Source organism: Tauraco erythrolophus, chromosome 2 (genome assembly GCF_009769465.1).
Source record: "Tauraco erythrolophus isolate bTauEry1 chromosome 2, bTauEry1.pri, whole genome shotgun sequence".
Classification (NCBI taxonomy): domain Eukaryota; kingdom Metazoa; phylum Chordata; class Aves; order Musophagiformes; family Musophagidae; genus Tauraco; species Tauraco erythrolophus.
In genome coordinates, this window is record NC_141466.1 from 131,156,730 (window position 1) to 131,181,922 (window position 25,193).

At 38.5% G+C, this 25,193-nt stretch overlaps 1 protein-coding gene across 6 annotated transcripts in view; it reads left to right on the plus strand.

The window, feature by feature from the left end:
- Positions 1 to 353: 353 nt before the first annotated feature.
- The window catches only part of CCDC88A (coiled-coil and HOOK domain protein 88A), a 74,352-nt gene continuing 49,512 nt past the window's right edge, over positions 354 to 25,193 (plus strand). For 5 of the 6 annotated variants that reach the window (XM_086631905.1, XM_086631906.1, XM_009987142.2 and 2 more), the window contains exons 1-4: positions 354 to 523; positions 642 to 742; positions 18,620 to 18,728; positions 23,092 to 23,161. In XM_086631905.1, the coding sequence (XP_086488031.1) occupies positions 461 to 523; positions 642 to 742; positions 18,620 to 18,728; positions 23,092 to 23,161 (343 nt within the window). In that variant the 5' untranslated portion in view covers positions 354 to 460. Of the gene's footprint in view, positions 524 to 641; positions 743 to 3,690; positions 3,719 to 17,927; positions 17,939 to 18,619; positions 18,729 to 23,091; positions 23,162 to 25,193 lie in introns of all 6 variants that reach the window. The other variant, XM_086631903.1, reaches the window with a different exon arrangement.

Sequence of the window (25,193 nt, forward strand, 5' to 3'; positions counted from 1 at the left end):
TGGGTGTCTTTTTTTGTGGGGCAGGGGCAGGATGAGCTTGCGGAGTTTTGCTGGAATTTCTCCTTCCTTTCTAAGGAGCTGCGGCTGCTGAAGCAGATTTTTCCTTCCTCCTTTTTTTTTTTTTTTTTTTTGTCTGATGCAGAATCCCAGTAGCCAGGCAGCCTCCCTCTTTTCTTCCTTCCTTCTGCCCCTTCGGTATGTAGGGAGGGAGAGACATCAATGGAAAGGCTGAAATACGCGTAGATGGACTTCCAGATGCATTTTTTCCTGAAAGAAGAAGATAAATCCCCATTGCCAGTGCACCGACTTTTTTGTTGCTGCCGCATTGCTTGGTAAAAATGAGGTTCACTTACTCCTGCTGAATCCTTGGGCGTTTAAGAGAGTTGGTACAGTGAAGGACTTCTCTTTTTTTTTTTTTGCATCGGAGGAGCTACATTGATGCTAACCGTTTTTGTGTAAAATGGAGAACGAAATTTTCACCCCCCTTTTGGAGCAGTTCATGTCGAGCCCTCTTGTCACCTGGGTAAGCGTTCCTTTTTCCTCACGCCTTACTCACTTATTTGCTCATTGTTTGAAGATAAATGCTTTGCGGCAGAGAGCGAGGTGGAGTTAGTGTCACGGTGGTGCTGGTTATGTTGCAGGTTAAGACGTTTGGACCGTTAGCTGGAGGAAACGGGACCAACCTGGAGGAATATGTGGCGCTGGTGGATGGCGTGTTTCTGAGCGAAGTCATGCTGCAAATGTAAGTGTGCGCGAGTTGTGCCTTGGGTTTGGTTTTTGCTCTTGTCTTGGGTCTCTTCTATGTTTTGCTTTCTTGTGAAAGCTCGATTTTTTCCCCCCATTTTGACCTTGGTAAATGTCTGTCTTTTATACTGGAAGTAGTCATGTGGTCAGTGAAGGGGAGACTTTGGAGCGTAGCCGATACCCTTTTCAGTTAAATGGCCGAGGGATGTGTTTGCAGGATGTATAGTGTAGCACGGGCTGAATCACGGTATGTAGAACTTACTGGAAAATTGGATGACTGTAAATAGCTTCCTGGATTTCCACTGAGAAGCGTAAAGGTTCGCTCTGCTGTAAGTCATGCTCATAACCAAAATTTCGATTAAATCTGCTTGGCTAATAAGATTCTAATACATATCTTAGTTCAGGTGACATACAACTTAAGGGTCGTATGTGAGTCACATAGTGTTGTTTACTGAGCAAATAGGCTGTCCTTATCTCCTTCCACTTTATTTTTCACAGTTCCAAATTAGAGTAAACAGCAGTTGTGCAGTAAAGCTGATATTTTAGCTGAGAGTATAGAATGTTTTCTGGCTATGAACCACAGAAGAAACATTTTTACATGGTTTTATAAATTGTTTATTGAAAACTCTGTTAGAAAAAATTCTTTATAGTGACTTTTTGTTCATCATAGTTTTGACTGGAATGTTGCCCACTACTGCGATGCTGGAGAGTAACGCTTTTGTCAAGTGTCTAGTGATATAATCATAAAAATGTCACTAGTGGAAAAAATTTCTCCATACCTTTTTTTCCCCCCTGATATTTTAAGTCTTTACAGAGAAATACGTCTTTTGTTTATATAGGTATGAAAAAATGTAGGCTTATGGATGGCTGGATAGATACATCCATGCGTGAGCAGCTTGTGATGACAGTTGTTCCTCAGGAACACTGCTCAGTGATGGGCATCCTTTGACTCTCTTTATAGTTTTTACTCATATTTAGTACTTTAATAAAAGATTTTGCTGTTGGTATTCAGCTTGTATAAGTAATGTATGTCAAAAGATCTACATGTTAACCACGTTTAAGTTTGAGTTCACATCCTTTTGAAACCAGTTTTTTCTTTGTCACCTACCTCTGTGAATTCCAAGTATTTACTTTGCTAATATTGAGAAACATGGAAAACTTGGTGGAATTGAACTTTTTGAAAGAAATCTCGAGTGTATTTCTGGCATAGTTTAGTAAGAATTTTAATTGATGCATTCACTGAAGCATACTATTTTTATTTTACAATTATTTTTTTGCTTGGACTACATAAAAATTAAGTAGCTTGTCATTTATGACCGTGCATTTAACATGTAGAGCTTCTATTCAGTAAAGATGTTTGACAGCTGGAAGGCAAATTTAGTACTGAAACAAGGTGATTCTGAAGAATATAATCTTGAAATTAAACTTTCTGAGCAAGTTTTCGGAATGCTAGCGGTACAAATTGATATCTGATACATTACGTGGGATACATGGATGTGAAATGGAAAGCTGCAGAGAGGGAGCATTCTCATGCTTAAGGCACTGTGCGTTGAATTTGGCTTTGACTTTGTGCATCTTTGACCCCATACCGTGATTACTGTAGTTTACTTAGGAGTTGTGTGTTTACAGAAGATACACATGGGAGATGTACATTTAAAATAAAATGATTTGGTAGTTGGAGCAATTAAAAGCTACCTTAAACTATGTGTGTGTGAAAGGACTGGTGTGCAAATAAAATTCATTTTACAAATACGTAAATACACTGGAAGGTGTATTTTATTTAAAACACAGTTTTGGGGGGCTGAAATGTGTTACGATTGATTACTGCTTAGAATTGAGGTTTCCAAAACTGTATTCTTGATTTGGGTTTTTTTGCCAGGATTGAAAGAGGAAAAAGTGTTTCATGTTTTGCAGACAGGTTCTGTCTGTGGTGTGGTCACTGTGGAAACTTGTATGAACTTCTAGTCCTGTTGACTTTGAATATCCACCTATTAAATGTGTGTTGTCGTTTGCAAAAGCATTTAAAAGATGCAACTCCCAACTAATCATCAATGTAAATTATTTTCAGTGTTTTCTGTTTTGTTGGTATTTTTCTTGTTCCTTTCAATCTTAACTACCATATGTTGAGGAAATGTGACAGAAAAATTTGGATCACGTGACTTCAAAAGCAAAATATTTTTCTGCAGAATGTTGTTTGTTTAGTTTTTTTTAAAAGCTCTGGATGACCGACTTCACAGGAGAACTAGAGCTCTGTGGTTAGGAGCCGCAGCACTCTTGGAAGCTATGGGGAGATGTTCTTGCAGAAGTCACCAGGAGTGGCATGTGGAAAGCGCCTCTAGAAGTTGGCTTTTTTACACGAGTTGTGTTACATGGTGCTTACTGTTTAGTTTTGAGATATTTGAGGCTGTTTATGTTTTGATGTGAGAATACAGCTGGTGCGTACCTGTCAGCTCAGGGCTTTGTGGGGTGGTGGTGGTGTAGGTTGGTTCCTATGGTTGGAAAGCGGTTGCAGCATTAGATGCTTTAAAGGGTGTTAAAAACATGAACAAGTAGAGGCTGTTAGAGGTGCTGTGTTCCTGCTTTATGCATGCTTTCATACTTATTTTTGGTTTTGCCAAATGTTGAAAAAACAAATGCTGTGACTGTGTTAATATTGGATTAAGCATGGTTTGTAACCAGTTACACAATCAAAAAAGTGGCTTTGTTACTTAGAGAAGGGGTTTTGTTCAGTTAAAAGAGTTAATCCTGCCCTCCGTCACCCACAAGTGAGAGTTTGTTCGTACGGCGTTTATTTCTCCTTGTGCTTGTCTAGACCAAATTTATTTTCTACAATTGTAATGATTTAGACGGAGGAAATAGATGTCAGCATTGGAGCAGTTGCAGGATATTGATGCTGAGATGGTCAGTTTTTGTCAGCATTGAGTTTATTAGTACCTCATACATGAGAAAGATTTATTCATTACGTTCCTCGTGTGTCTTTTGCTTTTGACTCTTTGGACGTTTTACTACACGTGAAAATTACAGACTCCATTCAGTATCCAGTTACATCTGAAGAGCTCTTCCTTTGCTGGAGATGCTACAGGCCTATTTTATTTTATTTTATTATTATTTTTTTATTTCATTTTATTTTATTAAGGAGAGTTCCAGTGTTATAATATTAGCTCCTAACTTGAGAAAATGTCTCTCGTTTCCTGTTTAAATTTAGGTCTGGTTCTTGAAAAGTATTCAGTTACCTCCCTTCTGCTGGGATCAGTCAGTATCTGATACCTCTGGATAGAAACCCATCTGTCCTTCTAAATCTGAGCCTTTATCTTTGTGTTCTTTGATACAAAAAGGGGTCATGCCTCTTGGAAATAAATCAGAACGCAAGAGATCACTGCCATGGAGGGAGGTGGAGGAACATACCGAGAATACCTGGTACCTGTACTATACCTCTAGATCTTAACACTTTTAATGTTATGAAATGTTCATATGCTTGACTAAAATATGTAATGCCTGCTACTAAAATTAAGGAAATGGTATAATTCAACGGATTAGTCGCCTGTTGCACATCTAGGTGCAATTACAGTAAAATGCTACTTAGTTGTCCTAGAGGTATTTTCCCAGAACCTAACAACACCTTGGGTTTTTTTGTGTCTTAGTATTTTACTGTTTATTTATTCTTCTGATCCAAGATGATCAAGGTATTTTTACAGAAACACTCATTCTCTGAATGGTTTTTATTTTTGTTTCTGATAGATGTTGGTCTCTGATATTTGTTAATTGAGTTCTGTTAGGATTGTGCAAGAAATGCAGAAAGTCTTGTAGTAGGAACTGTGGTTCCCCAACTGACGAGTCTTACTGGTTTCTTTGTGTAAAAATAGACAGCTGGAAGTAATTACAAGATTGGGACTTTTATTGCATTTAGCACCACCATTAATATTTGGTCAAGTAACAAAGACTTTAAACTGTATTTTAGTTTTAATGGTTTTATTTTACTGTGCTTTGTATTTGTGGAAACGGGTCTGTTTCAGAGGAACTATTGGAAAAATACCGTCTGCAGAATCAGTAATGTGTAGAACAAAACTCAGAAACAGTTAATTTAATCCATGTCTGGAGAACCTGTCTGATTTCATCCCAGTGTTCCATTCATAACTTTAGTCTTAATTAAATACATTAATCGATACTATCCATATCACTTGTTGCATCTAACCGTGCTGAAAACTACTTCAGAGGATGAAGTATTTTATTTTTCTCCTGGTTTTCTCCCTTTTGCCGTTCTCCCGCTGGTTTTCACTGAGCAGACCCACATGCAGGCCTTTCAAGCCCATAGAATTTTCCAGGTGGACCAGCTGACTCTTTTCTTCCACCGCTCTGGTGGTGTGTGCCTGGAATGTGTAGACGGCTTCATTGACTCGTTTTCTGAGCTCTTAGTCTTTAGTTGTACACTTTTTTCCAAACAGTGGAGCTTGCCAGCCCATACTTCTGGCTTGCCTATATCTTTCCCTGAAAACTGGACTCCATCTCTAGGGCTTGAGCCAGCTGCCTGGCTCGGTGAAAGAGTGCAGGGACACGCACTCCGTTCCAATTAACTCTTTCTTGTGAAGCAGACCAAATAGCGAGAGGCAGCTTCAGCCAGGTTCTGGCTGGGCGGGTAAATGGAAAAAAAGTTTTTGGGAAAATGAAATCGGTGTGTTTAGCAGTAAAAATATCAGCACGTATTTTAGAAAAAAAAAAAAGTCTGCACCTTTCTCACGTTCCTGAAGTGAATGGATTTGATTCACACTTTTCAGACGTGCTCTGTCGGGCTTCCACAGATGCAAGGTAGGTGTCACAGTGGTGGTTTGTGAGAGTTGTTGCTCTTGAGTGGTTCTGCAGCAGTCGGGCCTATTTTTTTCTTAAGGAAAGCTGAATTCATAACGCTCAGGTTTTTTTATAAAGAAGCAAATTCTTTAATGATCCAGTAGAATGTGCATCACGGTCAAGGCTGTTGGAATTAAAACCTTTTGATTACAAAAAAGGAAAAGAGAGTTCTTACAGTGTAATGATGGTTAGTTTTAGACTTGGATGTCTGCCTGCAGACAAATGAGGTCTCATGGGCAAATGAGGTGGAGATAGGCTGACACCTGTACTTCTGCGGTGCTTGGGGTTTTGACAGGTAAAGAGGAAAAAAAAGTGGGTCGAGCATGGAATGCTTAAGTGTTTGATCTTTCCTTAAGTCTGTTTTACTGGGTTTTAATGCTTTTGTACACTTTTCCACAGTTGACGTCCACTTCCTTCAACCTGTCTACTCTGATTTATTTATGTACAGTAACCTATTCTGTGGGTCACTCTTGTTTCTCACCGTATTTTGAAGATTAGGAAGTAAATAATCTTCCTCTGCATGTATACTTCCACTTCTTTGCTCTCTTCTTCACATGTTATCTTCAGTATCTTTATTTGACTCTGGCTCCTTTTTTCTTTTGGTAGTGTACTACTAGTCCCATCCTCAGTCTAGGTTAGTAGCTGAGGCCAGGGAATAAAAGCCGAGTTAAAAAATATTTTTTAATACGTATAGAAGTGCTCTATTGAGTCTATCTACCTGTTCCATAAATAGCAGTCTTAGTTGAAAGATCTACAATCAAAATAATTTGTTTCAGCATCAACAATGTTCTGGCAAGGAAACGTTGTATATTCACTATGACTTTCCAGTTTTATTTTCAGAGCATTTTGCATTTCGCTCGTGTTCTATGTGCTGTTTCTAAGCACTCTATGAAAATAATGGAATAAAATTACTAATGGCTTTCTAGGCATATATTTTATGTGTTTCATTGTCAGGAAAGGTAAGTAAGAGTCTACTGACAAGCTGTCTCCTTCTATGACACAGCTCAGTTAAGGCTGTTCCACGTGTAGGGACACGTATGCTACAGTGGAGACTCCAGGGCAGCGATGCTGAGCGAGGTAGCGGCGGAGATACACCCACAGCACAGGGCAGCACGACTGAGCAGAGCTGTCCTTACACAAGGCAGAGCTGGCTTTAGCTGAAGTCACAGGACCGTGTGGGGAATGCCACAAGTGTGGCTTTGAGCCAGAGGAGGACATCTCCCAGTTTCACACCAGTGACTGCGCCGTGTGCTTTAGCAGCTCAGGAGTGATGGCTGAGTGGCTCGCCTAAGCATCGTTTGCCCAACGTTGAGGCTGGGTGAGCTTTCCAGTTATGGCTGGCTGTAATATTTCTGTTTGTAGGGTTGACTTTGCTCTTTGCCTACCTCTGCTTCTGTGCTGCTGCTGTCCTGGCTCCTGGTGTTGTAGGAAAAGCAACACACAACTCGTTTTGCTCTGATTTTCATACCAGTAAGGTCAGTATGCCCAGGTGGCCAAGACGCCTTGAGCCACCCAACAATGTTGCTGTATTTCTTGACAGTGTAAAACTACTAATGTCTTACCTGGGCTGTTGAGCTTGCATCTTTCACTGGTGAGGCTGCATTTCTTCAGGTTCCGTGGCTACTTTGGGGATGTCTACACGACGGACCTTTGCAAAGTATTGATGTGCTCTGATCTTTCTTTTAAAAACTATAGTCTAGTTAAATGACAAATTGGTCACTAAATCAAGCACATCTTAATCCTATGCTAAATTTGAGAAGCTTACTTCTAGATTTTCCTCATTTCTTAAGTTAAGAAGGGGCTTCTTGGCTTTGTGTTCTTTCGTATGTTCCTCTGATTTTTGATTCCTCCTCCTTGTTTTCTAAACTAAATACTGATTTGTTGCCTTCCTTGTCTTTCATACTGTACCACTTTTCCCTGTGTAGTAATTATTTAGGGATCAAGACATTTTTTCAAAATGCTGCTTTGTTAGAGCACATGACCTCAGTGGTCAGAGATTATTTGATAATAACTGTGGGGGAGTCTCTGTTTGCTTTGTTTTAGAGAGTCCTGTATTTATGCCTGAAGATGCTGCAAAGAGGCACAGCCTCTTAGGTGGCTGTTATTAAGCAGTATTTGCAAAATATCCCCTCTTCATTTCATTGGACTAATTGATGTTAAAGCATTGAACCAAAGCAGAGCTCCTGCAGGACCCTAACTCGGTTGGTGTGCTTTGCCATTGGCTTACTCTGAGGAAAAAGAAAAAATCATCTTATGTTGTATTTTTGGATTGGGAAATAGTGAGGGATGAACTAGTAAGCAGCTTGTATTATATTCCTGGCTGTTGAGTGAGTCTTTGAATCTGTGTTGCACATTTCAATATACTTGGAAATTTCCTTCCTTTTCTATAGTGATAGGAGATAAGAGTCCACTTAGGTTTATCACAGAATTTTATCTTATTTTAAGCTACGGGGAAATATTTGCTCTAGTTTTTGTTTGTGTGGTATCTTTGTTTTTCTTGAATAAGCCCTTGAGCAAAAAATGTCTGGTGTAATTTCCTGGTAGCTTGGGAATATACTTACTGTATATTTAGAGTATTGTGTATGCCAGACCAAAATAAAATACAGATACTAGTTGATGTATGATACAATGTCAACAAATGTCATACTTACAAAGTGCGGGTTTGTGTCTTCGCAAGAATATTAATATTAATGTTTTCAGATTAAAAGAATGCACTTCTTTTACAGGTCCTTATATATATGTTTATCTTGTAGCTTTGGGTAGTTAAGAGGTAAGGTCCTTCATGTACTGCTCTATTTAGATATAAATCAGTAGGGGGATTGTATGTGTATTGCTGTGCAAACAAAACTTGCAGCACAGTTAGTGAGCAGAAGCAATGAAGTTGCTCACGTGGATAAAATTTTTGCAAGAAATGTAACTTACTTGTTTTGGCAATCCCCTTATATCCAGGAGCCTTGCATTTGAATTTGTCTGATTCTCTGGAATAATCTGTATAAAGGGCTCAGTTCTGTCACTTGGCAGTCTAAAAATTGGTATGGAAAAAGGTGAAGATGTGTATTTTATTGTTAATTTACTTATAGACGGTTTATTGTACTTCATAAGAAAGAGAAATTCTAGAGTCATAGTGTTCTAACCAAAAGCATTTAACGGAAATCTACGTGGCACTATTTTTATGACTTAAGATCTTTTTAGTCACTGAAACTGCAATATTCGGGTGGCTTTGGTGTCCTCCCACTCGGCTGATCTCACATCAGTATTTCCGGTGTTTTTTAATACTCAGTGTGCTGTGGTGTTTACCTGTGGTCAGACTGTTTCGAATCTGAAGTATTAAGTGATTATTTTTGAGAATTTATAGCTTCGGCAAAGTTCAAAGTAAAGAACAAAATGAGTGAATGTTTTTCCAAGTCTTCCAAAGGAGAAATTATTTTTGATAATGCTATGATTATCAGATAAAGCAAAGTACCTACTGCTGTGGTGTTGGAAGTTGGTTAGGGTAGAAGAGAAAAAACTTCTATATGCAAATTTAATAAGCTCTTGAGGTCTTTTTTAAGCTTAAATAAAGAAGACTGCATAAATGTGTATTGCATTTAAATCCTACATGAGTTATTTTCCTTTATGTTAATATTTTAAATATCTTAGAATGCCTCTTAGCTTCACAAGTGTCATTTGCTAAGGGCAGTAGGTGTTTATTTGCCTCTCTTCTGTACTGCTTGCTGCTTCCTATCTGTGATGACAACTTTCTGGCCCTATTCTTCTTTTATAACTGTTTCTGATGTTTCTTCCAAACTACTACCTGTATGTTTGCAGAGTGTTCTTTCCAAGGTAGGTTGTTAAAAACAACCAACATCATCTCACTTTAATGCCTTCTGATGTTTGGTGTCAAGTCATGCTGCATCTTGTGATGCAGATCTGTGAGTGCTCACTTACGTAAAACTAATCTTCCTGTTGCCACAGGATTATTGTGGGTGTAAATGTTTGCAGTGTTTTAATGGTCGGTCACATTGAGGTGTTAATCACGAAGTCAAATAGGATTCAGTTGCTCTGTTAATTAGTATGGGACTGAATAGATCTTAAAATTTGAGCTCATTTGAAAAGTAAAAAACGTTGACCCTGAGAGGGAAAATAACACACAGTGCTTAAAGTATAAAGCAAAACTTCAGTATTGGTTATCATCAGTACATTGTTTCTGTGGTATGTCCATCTCTTTTCTTGCTTGTCCTTTGTAGACTGTATGCTCTTGCATCCTGTGCTGCCGTATTGTTTTAGTTTAATTCGGCAAGTAGTACCCTGCAAGTACTACAGCAGTCTGATTCTACCTTTTCAAACAGTATTTGCTTTGAGGCCTTTTGGAATTAAGCCCCACCCCCAACAAACAAACAAAAAATTCAAGACAACCATTGTAAGATGTTTAGATTTGTTGAAGTAGTAAAGTATGTTTGTCAGACTTTCTGGTTCTCATCTGCTTCCTCAAAAAAAGTTTTGTTTGTCAAGTTGTTTATTCTAGGAATTCTCCATTATTTAATACCTGGCAATGTTTGTTTCATGTAAGAATGTTAAGTGTTCTGTGATGCTCTGGATCCTATAGGTCTTCCTTTCCATCAGTGAAACTTGGGAATCTGGTGGAAGCCAGCTGATCTTTTGCAAGCTGTGGAGCAGAGGCTGCTCCATGTCCCCTTTGCTTCTTGCAGGGAGCTCACCAGGTTACTCGGCGCAGTGAGTAGTGATGCACTGGTTTCAGTCTTTGGCAGAAAGCTTTTCTTTTTTTTTACGTAGTACCTTTCAGCAATTGTCAAGTTGATGCAATAGTAGTAAAGTTTTTTCATGCTATGTGATGATAAAGACAGCTGTTGTCCGGTAAGCTTGGAAGTTATGGATTTTTGAGGGGTGTTAGTTCAGTGGCACAAGTGTGAGCGTGGTAAATTACAGGGGAACTGTTTTGTTTTCTCTCATTTTCTCCTACATTTTGCTCACCTGCATGCATTATTACTAGTAAGGAAAAGAGAAAGGACAAAAACTAAATCTGAGCAGTTCTGGACTCTGCTCTTTTTAAAACCCTGAGAGGGAGAAATTAAAGATCAGTCACCAGACTTCTTCGATATGCCATGATTTTGTCTGGCTGTTTGCACATTCATGTGTAAACCTGGGGTTGTACAGATGCGAGAGGTGTCTCTTTGTGCAAGTGATACCAGTAGCAGTGGGATCACCCAGCAGAGCGGTTGTTGGTGAGAGCAGCCCTGAGGTCGCGAGGTGCAGCAGGTTCGTATTGATGGAGAAGGGAGAGAGGGGGTTACTTGGCGCAAAGGCTTGTGGCACCACTTCAGATACAGCTATTCCAGCACACTTCAACCGTGAGTAATTAGGCAGCTCCTGTGCTGTGCGTGCCAACCGGAGCTTAGGCACTGTGCAGCTACCCTGTGAGTGGTTCAGCCTGGTCAGATGCTGCAGAGCTAAGGCCGGGAAGCTGTCTGCTTGTGCTCAGTATCTGCTCATGTGTTCTTGGCAGTGTTCCCTGTGATCCCCACCAGCTAGTCGATCTGTTGTAGGCCACTTGGTCGTGTTTGTGGTTTTTTTTTTTTTAATGCACGCATAGGGCTTCAGCCTCCTATTAGTTTATGATGTCAGACAGAATCCTAGGAAGTGGAGTTTTGTGCAAGAGCCAAAAGCCTTTCGATGTTAGATCAGCTTCCTAAAACTGACGTTGGCATGAGGCAAAAAACCTTTGATACAAGTATTGAAATTTTGGCACACATGGTCAGTCTTTGCGTGCAGAGTTAGAAAAGTATCGTTAAATTGAGATATTAATGTGCACCTTATTTTGCGGTAAAGGATATCTCAGCACTTGTAATGATATCTTTAGAGTTTGAGCAGGTGTCTGCAGAACTACACGAACATTTTAGCTGTGTGTTGATGGCTGCTTGAATGATATTGTCTCAAGGGTAGAAATACAGATGTTTTACAAGTAAGAGGCAGATTGTCATAAACACCTGCTAAAAAGGCAAAGGAGAGTGGTTGGTATAGATCACAGTATTTCCTTGCTTGTTGCAAGTTAAGATTAGAGCATCCTTTTGCTGGATCCCACGTAAGTACTCAAAGGTACAGTGGCAAAGCAGGATTCCAAAGTGATCTCTTGGATGAGTCTAGAACGTACATCCCTTGTGTCTTCAGCAAGTCAGACTATGGCTCTGCAGTTGTAATAGTCCTGTATAGTATCACCGTGCCATCACATCACACGTGTATTCAATATCATCAATACATTGCAGCCTCAGGGTTTGCGTTTCTTGCATGATGCTCTTCAAGAGGTGGAAGGATTTTATTGCCATCTGTTTTTCAGATAAGAATGTGCCGAGTTAGTTCTCTGCACGCTTCAGCAGTGGATAGTCTGTGTCACGGAGTATTCTTTAGGGAAGTCATCCCTTTAAATCCGTTTCTATCAACACAGAAATCCTGATGAAGCCCTACACCTGCATTAAAAAAAAAATAAAATAAAAGAAAAAAGCACTAATCCAAGATGATCAATTATTCTTCAGTGAAGGCCCCAGTTTTATTTTAACTTTCACAGTAAAAGGACACTGCTGTGTTAAATTTCTTTGTAAAACACGTTTTATACGTATTTGTTATTTCCTTGCTGATAGTAAATAATGGAAATGTTGCTTTATTATTTGAAATCTAGCCAAAAATTCTGGTATCAGTAATTATTGAAATATTGGGCAGAGAGCAAGGCTGAGCCTCAGTATTCCTATTAAAGGGACTTTGCAAAAAATATAACTTTATTGGGCAACAACATTTACATGTAAAAGTGAATACTGTGCTACTGTGAGCTAAACCACAGAGAAACAGTCAATATTTATTACCCTTCAAAATATACACTTGTGTAGAATTTTTTCCGAAGTGCTGGTTTCAGCATTTCACTGTACTTAACAAATATATTCAGACAATGATGTATTTAAAATTAGGGTGCGTTATAATACTGGACTTAATCATTAAGTACCATCAAGGAACAGATGGCAAGAGAGGACACAACTGGTTTGCAGTCTGCGTAGATTTAAGCATGAAGCCATTAAGCTATCACATTCCCATTTCTGATAGATTTTGGTCAATGAAAAATTAAAAGACACATAATCCCTGATTATATGAGGTCTCAATCTGTAATTCCTGACACTGGTAGTACTTCAAAACCACTGAAGTTCTCTCTGTAATCAGGACTTTTAAACTAATGCATTATTGGGATGGATGCTCTTGTCTGGTTTTATTGCTGCTGAAATTAATGTATCTTGTCATAAGTAGGTTGCTCTTAAATGTAAAATAGCTTCAGGGTATCTTTTACTGCTCTGCCTCCTATTGACTTCTAGACAGATTTGCCCTATTTTGCCAGGCTATTTGCCACTGAAGCAGTTCAGTATTTCCACCTAATAAAAGGAGCAATTCAGAGTTCAGAGCATGGATTGCCTTAAAAATGTTTATAGTGTAACTAGCCACAGTAGCCACTAGAACCTTATGGTTTTAGAAAACTGTTCTTTAAAGGTGTCTTTTACAAAGGTATGGTTTAGAACTGATTTATTTTGAAAAGTTTTTCATTTACATCTTGTTTTATTCCCAGCAGCATGTACTACTTTCAGTGGTATTGGACCAAATGTATTCTAATAAGCAGAATTGGTTAGTATTAATAAAAATGTAATTATTATAAAAATTTTCTGTGTCATAAAAAATTGAACAATTCAACATATGGATGCAAGTAATTTATTAAAATCCATAGTAAATTAGTTGCCAAAAAGTGTAAACTAATTTAAAGATACGTATTCTTTAAAGCAATACAAATTCTGTCGATTTACTTTTAGAATTTTATCTTTTTGTATGAAAATATATTTGCACATCGTATTTCATGAGTTCTCCTCCCTAGTTATTTCAGAATGCTTGATAAGAAAATTAGTATGTCTATTCCTGGCTCAGACCAGTCTGACAAAATACAATTCTACAAACAACAGCTAATGGAAAATGTGTAGTTAACATCATGCTACGTTAATCTCTCTTTGAGAGGAACAAGTTAAGACATCAGTGCTTAAGAAAATGGACTATATCGACTAAATAAATATTGTTTAGGATGGTGTTTTGTGGAATATGGAGACTACTGAGCTTTAAAGTTGGAGGTTTTGAGAGAATGAGTTACCAGTATTGGGAATGAAGGTGGGTTTATTTTTTAAAATGATGAAATCTCCTGCTGGAGGGCCCAATCACCGTCCTTTTGGTAACGGTGCGATCTGTCAGGCCAGTTCTTGGCTGTTGGATGCACTTTGCAAGTCCAAACTGACAGTTCCAACATGATCTGAAAGCTAGAAATCAGTGACTGGGCATTAGAGGACTGGTAAATACCAACACTGAAGGATCCTTATGCCAAGTGGCCTCTAATTTAAATGTTTTAAGTTTCGGCATGCGGGTCATTTTAGTAGGTAGCCCATTAATCTTCTGTGTTTATAAAGTATAAGCATTTAATGCCATAATGTGGTTAGAAAGATTCAAATTACCGCAGTACAGAGGTAATGTCCTGTTTGCACTGGAAGGTAATGAGAGCAGGATTTCACTCAGGCAAGAGTTAGAAACAATTTTTTTTCCCAGCAGAAGTCCTCCTAGTCATAGCTAACGTGTTGATTGAGAGCATCAAACAATTTACCTCCTGTGTTTGAAGAATAATGCCTCAATACGGCAATCTTTACCAAAAAGTGACAAAATCCAAGAAATACAACTTCCAGCTAGCTATAGTGAGTTCTTGAGCCGAATGTTTAATTACTTTAAAAATTATTTGTAGATATCAGTGCTAACACTACTAATATTTAAGTAACTTAATCAATCCTCAAAAGCAAGGAGTTAAACTTACTGTAATCTGTTTGAAAGTTCTGCTAAAAAATGGTACGGAACTTTGGGTTTTAAGTTTCTGTTGGACCTGTAGCCATAACCTTTTGGAAACGTTTAAGATTATTAAAATAAATTTATTCTGCACTGGGTTGTCGTGAGGCTGACAGTCTGATTTTAGTTGTTGATAGTCTGCACTAGCAGAGGATCATAAAACTGGACTGCGAGTTTTTTTGAGTGGTAACGATAGAGTTCCAGAGCACATCTGTGGCCCGAGTTTTCCCAGCAAAATTCACAATCTTAGTAAACTGTTTCCTGAAATTCATGCCAAAAAAAAAAAAAAAGTTGAATGCTTTCCGTTTTAAGATACAGGAATGAATTATTTTGACCCAAAACAATGTAACTTCTGTCAAAAAAGAAGCCTGGAATTGCTATAAAATGTAAGGAATGTGTGTCAGCCATTGAATTGGTCTTGATAGATGAAGATATGCGCCACATTAAAAAAAAAAATGTATATATAATGGGGGAGGGGACTACATGGAGTGACATGGTGGAAATAAAGGAATGTTACTTCACTTTCAACAGTAGTGTAAGTTAATAATTAAAAAAATAAAGCTTTGATACATATCAACATTAACTTTCACACAAGACTAACAGAATTTCTGGTTTTCTTTGTTAACGCATAGTTTGGCAGAGTTGATGCATACACTGTTGGATTTGTAAGGATTAAGATGGAGAAGATGAAATGTAAGAAAGATTTGCTGTAGTACTGTTGACAAAGTGTCTGCTGAAGTGTTCTAGAAGTACTCAACTAGTATCTCTTAGTGCATCACTTGAGAGTTGTGAATTCTTTATTTTCGTGCTGTGAGGGGAAATGGAGGTACTCAGGAGCAAAGTCCAGGTACAGGTGTAATGGCACCTTACAGTTCTTGATCTTGCCCAGATGTTATGACTTCTGATTTCAAAAATGCGTTTTCATATCATCAAATAAAACCACAGAGCTCATGTGTTGTATCTTTTGTGTATGCAAGTCCCAGTAGTGAAATACTGTAGTGCAAAACATGAAGATGGCAGTGGTGACAAAGATGTGGAACTAAGAACTTGTGTCCTAAGAAATCTTGGCATCTAATTGCCCATTTCTTCCCTCCTCCACACAGATATCCTTGGCATTGATTCTTTCTGCTGTTGTTCAGGAATTTGTTTCTGTGTTCATTTTTTGTTTGTAGTACTGGGATAGTAACAACTCATTTGTCTGAAAAGTGTGTAAAGATTTATTTGCATACCGGTGTGAAGACACAGCCCTATGCAAATGTTAAAGTTTTTGTTCTTGGAAGATCTGTCTAAAGGTTCTAGTACAGCTTTTGAAATGAGAAAGTGTCAAGCCTGAGTTTTTATGGCATTTGTGTTTTGAATTCTTGTGGTTGCACGCGAATTTTTGCGTTGATACTAAAATAAGAGCTATTACGATATCCAGGAAGCTCTAGTACCCTCTGCTTTGAATGCTCTAAAGGGAGATTCGCCTAAAATGTGTGGCTGTAGTAATGCTGCGGAAGATGATGAAAAAGCCTGGAGATAATCCGATAGTCATTAAGATTAAAGATGAAGATTAAGGGCCCAAATCGGCCTTTTGGAGATATGAATGTAGAAACAGGAGACTTCAGCTGATCTCTCTACGCCATCAGGTCAGCAGGATTTGTCCTGGATTTTCTGCTCTGATTTTAACAAATTTGAATGAATTCAGTTTGGAAAGGAGTTCAGTTCTGCACATTTGCAAAGCATCGGAATTTTTAGCCCATTTAGTTCCTTTCGCAGCTACAGGTTGACTAATAATAAATCCAAGGTGACCTCTTAGTCACATAGTTTTGGCTAATATATTCTAAAATATACTTTAATTGTTTCTAGTATTTTTAGGAACGTGGTGATGAGGATTTAGGAATGAGGGGAGTTACCAGTGCAAAGATCAATGTCCTAATTTTCCCAGATCAATATTTATATATACAAGAAGGATGATGCTATGCTGACTGCTTTTCTTTTAAAAATTGCCATGTTGGAGGTGCGTTTTACGTATGATCTGACTTCTTTTCCCAGCAAAGTTTTTTTTTTAAACATTATTTCCATTCATGCTTGTGAACCAGGAAATTCTGATAGCAATAAACTGAAGAAAAAACATTAAAGTATCTTTTAAAAATGATGACACGCTAAAACTGAAGAAAGCTGTAAAAGGCAAATAAAAGTCGTTTTTAGGTAACTTAAATTTAGAGTAACTATGTAAATTTTGTCAATAGCAACATCGTTACAAAAAGGATGTGAAACTACCAATCAAAGTGATAAATTGCATAAAAATAAATCACGACACTCCTGTGTTGGGTGCAGTAGAGGGAACAGCTCATTTTGGGGTGTTGGTTGTTCACACTTATATGTTATGGTTGAATTGAGTATCTGCATAGAAATGTGTGGATCATGTATATTGGTGATCTCGTAGACTTAATCTTATAGACTACTTACATATACTTTCTTCAGGTAAAATATACCTTTTCTGTGTGATGCATATTCTTTTTCTGGTGTCCTCTGCACAGCCTTCAGTTTGGGTGATGCTTAGAGCCCAGGTGATTCACCTGTGGAGAAAGGATAAATACAGACCTGAAGTGTGACTCTAGTAACTGAAGCAGCATCTGTACCGTGCATAGGATAAATACCTCTCTTTTAGACAACACTTTTACTAAAAAATTGAAGACATAGTTTTTTCTTGGCAATGACATTTCTTTTCCCTCAGTATTCAGTTGTGGCCACTACAATATTCAGGTCACTCAAGTGTTATAGCAAGTTACTCTTTCTAAATGTGATTCCTGAGTATAATCCTTTGCCTGTACGTGTTGTTATTGAATTCCTTTATACTGCTGTCACACCACTTTACACTTTATCAGGATCATTCTCAATTGCCATAGTGTTCTTTGAATTTTTTTTTCTATTCCTGCCAATCTTTGCCAATGGCAGTTCTGGTAAATGTATTCTGTATTCCATCATCAAAGTCATTGACAATGTTGAACAAAACCAGACCCAGCACACACACATCCTTGCAGGAACCTCCAGTTTGACAGTGAAAAGTTGGTATTTTCTTGTTGGAGTGCAGTATTCCAGTCAGCTGCATGCTTATCTGATGATAATATCATTAAACAATACAATAATATTATTAAATATCGAAAGTTGCGTTGTGCAACTGTATCAACTATTTTTGTAAAAGTAAGAAACTTCACATTGACCATCTCTTAGGAATTCTCTCAGCCTTTTACAGGGTGTTGTGGGAGAGTTGCGTTGATTCGGCATTGTTTTCCTTGAAAAATCACAATGAATGGTTGTCAAACTGTCTTGTATGTGGTTAATAACTTGGTATGTTATGAGGTGTTGAAAAAGGGGGACTCATCTCCATTTCCTCAAATCCTTTCTACTTTGTGAAGGAAAGAGAGATTGATTTCCACTCTGAAGCCAAGATAAACCAGGGAAAAATCTGGTAGTATGTGGGAGTATATGACAAAAATTCCCATTAATAATCCCTTTGTTGACAGATTTCAATCATCTGTAAATAAATTTAAAATAGTTTATGTGTGTTAGCATGGTGTACTTCATATTCCTCATTGTTCTAAAAGTTAAAACTTACATTCTGGTTTTGTGTCTCATGATAGTAAAATGGCATTGTATAGTTTTACAGTGTACAGACATTCGTTCATGCAGCCAGTCTGAATTCTGGTATTCATAATTGTCTACATCAGCAGGAATGATGCCCGATGCCTGCACCATGTGCTGGAATATTTATGTTATAGCCATGTGCTGCTTTCTGTATCCATCGGGGATGGGGCTGCTTGTGGAGAGGGGCAGAGCCACAAAAAAAACTTTCTTCTTATATGAATTCTCCGGTGGTTGTGATGGGTGCTCCCAATTCCATACTGTGTTAATGGCCAAAAAGGATGCTAATCGGCCTCGCTGTAGCAGAGACAGATGTTTCGAGTTACTTCTTTCTGCCTTTAGCTTTCATTTCCTCAACTCCTTATTTCTTGGGGAAGGAAAAGAAAGGCATGGTCACCAAGACAACCAAGTTGTTGTCCTTGTATGTTATGTTGTTAACAATATAATTTGTTTTATATTTTTAAAGATTAATGTTCAGTGTGTTTAATTTTTTAATTATTTTTTGCAGTAATCCAAAGTCTGCCAATCAGAGGATAAACAAAAAAGTAAACAACGATGCGTCCTTAAGGATTCAAAATTTGTCTATTTTGGTGAAACAAATAAAAACTTACTATCAGGTCAGTAATTCTTTCTTGAGTTATGTTTTGCCTAGAATTGTTTCTAAGTATTTTTTTCTAGCTATGCCTTTAAGGATAAGAAAAATAAGATTAATATTTTGAGATCCTTGTATGGATAGTTGTTTATAAAATTGGTCAATTTTGTTTATCACACTTAATTTACAGCTATAGTAGTAGTCAAAACATTTGTATGTGAATGATGATCTGTTTATATAATAGATACTCTGCATGTTTGATTACTCATATAGTACATTAAACAGTATTGATTGGTATTTTCTGGATTGAAGCAAGTTTTGTGGCTATGAGGGAAATGATTACATGTGCATTTAGTCTGTCAATGGAACCTTTGTAAGAAAAATATGATGAAATTTATTGTAGTTAGAATTAATTTGATTTTCAGTAGGAAAAAATCAGTGAGTTGGTAAAAATCGAATGGGAATTTATAGTAAATGCAGTGATGAGCTGATTTAGAGCTGTAAAATAGCTGTAGAATTTTTGTTTTGTGCGATAGGTCAGAGCTAGTGCTGTGCCTTCTGGAAGCAGAGCCTGGACAGAGTGGTGTACATGTGGACAGGCTGTAGTAGGACACTGCAGATGTCACCAGTGTCCCTTATAGTGTGTCTTTTAGTGCTCTTCTACGCTTCCCTGCACCTTTCTGCCAGGAGAGTCCAGATCTGGGAGAAAATCTGCTTTCATCTGCCTCTTACAGCGAGTGCACCATGACGGAGCCTGTCCCCTTGTATGCTTTTTCTCTTGCGTGGGCACATAGTACGTGTTCTCAGAATCTCCAAATACAGTGAAAAATCCCAGCTGTCACTTACTGCAGTGGTCAACCACTGTGCATCTTCCTGGCCAGAGCTTTGTGCCTACACATACCTCACATCATTCTTCTCTTGGCAGCTGCTGCCCGTGGGTGTAAGTGCTGCCTGCTGAGACCCACATGCTTTTCCGTTTCCTGATGGCAGTCATTTTCGACCAGGCATTAGTGCTTCACCACTGGTGCAGCAGAAGGCACAAACGCTGGCAGGATTGGTCTTTATTTGACTGCACAGCATTCCCTGTGCTGCTTTGGCCTTTCAGCATCAGTCCATCCTGGTGCAACAGTCTCAGGCTTCCCTGCTTGCGTTCAGGTATCTGACCTTTGAGCGGTTCAGGACTGTGAATGTTGCTTCAAACCTTCGTGTTAGAAGAATTTGTGATAGCTTTTTTAAAATAAAAAGAAGTATTGTTATTCAGTAAATGTTAAAGTCAGTCAGCATGCCTTTAAAGTTTCAGGTGTGTGCTGTGTGACCGTAAGCTATATAGAACTGCATCCGCTTTTTCCTCCTTTCCCTCCTCAGTCTCTCAGGCTTCTAACCCTGTGAGATGCCAGTCTCAGATAGCACAAGCGAGGCAAGTTACAGGCATTGCAGGTCTGGCATTTTAGTTGGAGTAAAGGCATTTAGCAGCCAAACTGGAATGCTTGTTCAGATTTAAAATTGCTCTTTGCGTGTGTTGACGTTCGCTTGGATATGCCCACATGCAGAGAGGCAGCTTTACGTGCTGAGCTAGCTTATTGGGTTTGGAGAGAAGTGTGGAAGGATGGGCTGCAGTCTTTGTTTCCTATCAAGCTTGGTGCGACCTGGCAGCTGGGCTTCTCCTGCAGCCCGTGCATGGCTTAGCAAGGCAGCGGAGCAAACTCACCTTCAAGAAGGGGTCGGTTTAGTTCCTGTCGCTTGTGAAATGACCCCAGGCAGGAGAGCCAGTGCTTGACCTTGGAATCCATCAGGGAGACCTCTTGTAGCCGGGGGTACGCCTTGGCAGAGCTGCAAGCCCCCACGCCTGGATGCTTCAGAAAGCTGTACAGGCACGGTGCGTGGTGTAGGTTCCGGGTGGGATGCCTCACACCTGAGAGTAGTGGAACATGGAAAGTAACTCCTGGATGCTTCAGAAAGCTGTGCAGGCACCGTGCCTGGTGTAGGTTCCGGATGGAATGCCTGAGATCCGAGAGTAGTGCAACGTGGAAAGTAATCACTGCACTGAGATACGAGGTTGATTAATGTCTGGAATATTACAGTAGGAATAAGATGTTAATGGGCATGGGGATTTTTAAATTTTTAGCATTACATTATCCTAACTCTTAAAGCTTTTTATTTTGTGCTTGTCCCTGCAAGTTTATTCCATGTGTTTTTATAACATCTATGGAAAACAGTCTCTCAATTTAGCAAATAATTGCATCAGTGTGGTATATGTACTTGTCAAAAAACCTGCACTGATAGAATATAACATTCAAAATGAAGATGCTGTGTTAGATTATACAAGTTTTTTGATTCCTGCGTCGTCTTTGTTCTTCTGTGTAATTGCAGTTGCATCTTCTTTTTCCAGTGAAGCTGCTTTGCTTCCTTACAGCATCACCAAACTCGTACTAGGTCCCAAACCAGTCTTTTGAGCCTGTACATTTCCTGGCAGCGTAAGAGCGTGGAATTGTTCTCAGCAGCTGACTCAGGAGAACTGATCACCCTCTAAGTTTTGGTGGGCTTGGGAGGTTTGATAGAGTGAGCTTCTGTGACTCCCATGGGTGCTCTGTCAGCCTCATTTGACAGCTGATTTGGGAGTCTGTAATACAATAAGCGCTAATGAACTCTAAAAGTTTGTACAAGCAAGGCAGAATTTGGTGAATAGGCTCAGTTTATTTTTACAGGTTAAACAGCAGTTAAAAGAAGTACGTGAATTTTGGGGCGCATGGGTTCCAATTTCAGCTCTTTAAAAGAATCAGTAATTTCAAAAGTAAACACGAATTGAGAGCAGTTGCACTGAACTTACAGACGGAGTTTACACCATGTGGCAAAAAAGGTGGTAGACGTCTTTGAAGCACGGCAGAGGTGTAGTAAGAAAAGAGGTGATAATGTCACTAGTCTGTAGAGGAGACATTTCTTGGTGACCCCTCCTTGTACTCTGCTTCACAGTAAGAAAAGCTTTCTAATAGCATCATGGAATTACTTGAGCTATTACAAAAAAAACAACCAAAAAACAAACAACAAAAAAGCCACCAAGCCTCCACTTTTTCAAGTATGTGATTTTTCTTTCGCAGTAGCTATAAATACTCCTTGAATTCCTTATATTTTATCTGTTTTTTATTGATTTAAAACTTAACTTTAGTGCAGTAAGTTTGCAGTAAGTATCTTTTTTTTTTTCAATTTGAAAACTGCCTTTATCAGGATCTCAGAAGTACAAGAGTCATGATTTGTTGAAATTCATGGCATTTGAGTAGGTCAGAGCTGTTTTCTCCCTCCTTGTAATTTGTCTTAGGCATGTGCAATGAGAGAACATGTTTTTCAGTCTAGTATTGATCAATTCAGATACGTTTTTTTTATGTCCTCTGTTAACTGGTAAGAACGCTTAAGTATAGCTATAGCTAATAATTTCTACAGGTGTTTTTCAAGAAATATTGTCATTTTTGAAATTTGACATAAAATGAGTCGACTTACCTTACGTTTTTAGTTTACAGTATGGCACCTAATATGTGCCTTTTGGATGTAAAGCAGTGATGGTTCTGGAATACTTTTGAGTATGAACATTTTGTGTGTTAATGAATCTGTCACTGTGGAAAAACAAAAAGCATGACTCCAGAGCTGCCAGTAGGATGGCATCTGCTGTGAATAAACATCTGGGAGCTGGAGGAAGACTATTCTGCTTCAGAAGAATTAGACCCTGTCTAGACGGAGGATTTGACCTGATTACAGCCAGTGCTGGCTCACAGAAGCTATCCATTGATACAATCTATAGAACAGATAGGCAGAGCTGCTCTTTGAATATGTGGGACTTACCCAGCTAAAGCTCCGCCTGATCATGCAAATAGAATTTTGTGCCTTTATAGTCAGGTTTGTCCCAGCATAACTACAGCAAAAACCCTCTAATTTTCACATCCATGTCTTGGCGAGGCCACCGAGACTATGGACATGAAATAGAGGAAATTGATCTTTCGTAGTATAAATGCAGCTTAGAGCAAATAAAATAAACATCTATCAATAAACTAGTCAAAGAAATATGAATACTAATAAAGGAGTTTTGCTACATTCTGAGACACAGAATTGATCTAGTTGGCTTAAGATCTGTAAGCCAGCTCATTGCCACGAGAGGATTTTACTATGTTGAGATGACTTTGCAAACCAATAAAGCAAGGCTTTTGTAGAAATATTTCATACTTTTAAGTTTTTTTGTAATTAGAGTCCAAATAATTAAGTATTGAACATGTGGGTATTAAGACCTGAAAAATTTCGAACTACTTATGTAATACTAATTTGTCTTTAGTGGTGGTTAGTATGTGATGTTTGATTTTGTTCAATACACATGATTGAAATAATATTTTAATTAACTTTTATAGGAGAATTTGCAGCAGTTGATCATGATGTCTTTGCCAAATGTATTAATAATTGGCAAAAATCCTTTTTCTGGTAAGTTTATTTTTAACTAAGATGAAAATTTACATTGGTGTAATAACTTGTATTATTTCACTGAAAATATAATTCATATAAGATTGAGCCTTTCAACAAAAGATTGTGTAAATACTTCTGGCAAATAAGTGGTTTAATAATGATGAGTAACATTTTCTTTGTTCACACTGAAGGTCCACACTTTTAAAAATGTGTTGTGTCCAAACCTCAGCACTGGCTGGCATTAGGATTTGTACTGGAACCAAGTGCACTTCCCAGCAACCAATGAGCCACTGATCTGACAAAGTACAAGTTTTATGTATTCCCAGCTACTCCACTTTCAACATTCTTTACCTAAGTCACCTCTGAGAAAATTGGCAGTTCAATGCATCTCACTTGATCCAACTCCTATTCCTTGTTTTTCCTTCCCCCAAACTCTCCTGCTTCTCTTGCATCGTTACCTGAAAAATATTGCAATTGCCTTCTTGCTTTCTCCCCTGAACTGACACTGTCTTCTCCATGCTCCCACCTTCTCTGCTTCCAGCTCTCAGAGTTGCAATTTTCAGACCAAGAAAATTAGCCTGTATGGACCCAGCTGACTATCCACAGCCACTTGGGAATCTCTGCACCATGCTCTCAATTCCAGAAGCACGGAGCAGACACACCTGGCCTGCATGGAGCCACTATGGACTGGGCAGAATTTATTTACTTGGGTCTAATGTGTCCCAGGTGTTCTACTTCTGATGTTCTAGCACCTCAGCAGAGAGGTTAGGAACTACTCTAACAGGCTGTGTAGCTTCCCCTGGCTTTTTATTTATTTATTTAAGATGTCTTATATGCCATGCTTCTGTGTATGTGAGACAAGATTTTTTTCTCATGAGCAAGGAGAACCATCTGTGTTACCTCACTTTTCAATTCCAGGGTTCATAACCTTGATACTTTCCATATCCCATCTGCATATATCCCATTTATGTAGGTATCTTGATTTAATTTTTTTTGAATTTTACTTTCTGCTTTTGAATATTGCTGCTTTTGCTTCTGAGATCACAGCCTTTTCAGTTTTTATATGTGTAGATGCTGTAATCTATCACGTGCACCAAGAAGTGTGAATGTGGTCTCTTCTTTTCCAAAATAACAGAGTCCATCGTGCTTTTATATTTTGATTCCAGATTTTCTTCAGGTTTTTGAAAGAATCCATGGATTTCCCTAGAGACCAGATTTAGTGGAAAAACAGATTAAGAAAACCAGGTCATAATATTGTTTTTGTAGTGACTTCTTAAATTCTCTTTAAGATATTGAGACAAAATATGTCTTAACAATATTGTGTAGTACAAGATGAACTTTTATTAAAAATGCACTACAAAAACCCACAAAGATAATTTAGTGTTCAGTTGTATACCCAAGAACCTATGCTTTAGTCATTAAGAAGAAAGCTTCTTCCTGTTTGGAACCTCAGCTAAGCCTATGTAGCTTTTGTGGTTTGGCAGCTGGCACCTCTGGTGGCGTACACATTGCTCTCCTGAGGGAACATTATCTGCTTTGTGAGAAAATATGAACTTCACGGTAGTGTAGCCCAAGTATTAGAAAAAAAAGTGTTTTGTGTGGGCAGTGTTCTTGAAGATGTTTCATATTCCTGCCTGAGTTGGTCGTGGAGTTTGATCCGGCTCAGAAGATAGACCCATTCTTTTGGGTTCTATCCAGAACCTTTCCCTTTTGACAGTTAAGACAGCTCTTCCTGTGTCAACCTGGAAGAGAACCTCATCCCTGTATGGATTTTTAGGCTTTTTTTTCTTCAGTGGGCAAGTGTAGTGAAATCACACCTTGGTGACCTTTTGAGAGACTTGCTATGTAAATCAGATTGCATCAAGACAAGCCTGAATAGTAAAAGTTGATTTGCTGATAACAATTAGGATTTGGTCCACTAAAGCCTAAGCTGTAGCTGTGGTGTTTTTTTTCAGAAATGTCTCCCAGTTTTTTCCCTTTGCACTTAAAGAATGATTAGTAAAGAAATATCAGAAGACAAATTGCAGAAGGCAAGGGCAGATGAGATTTC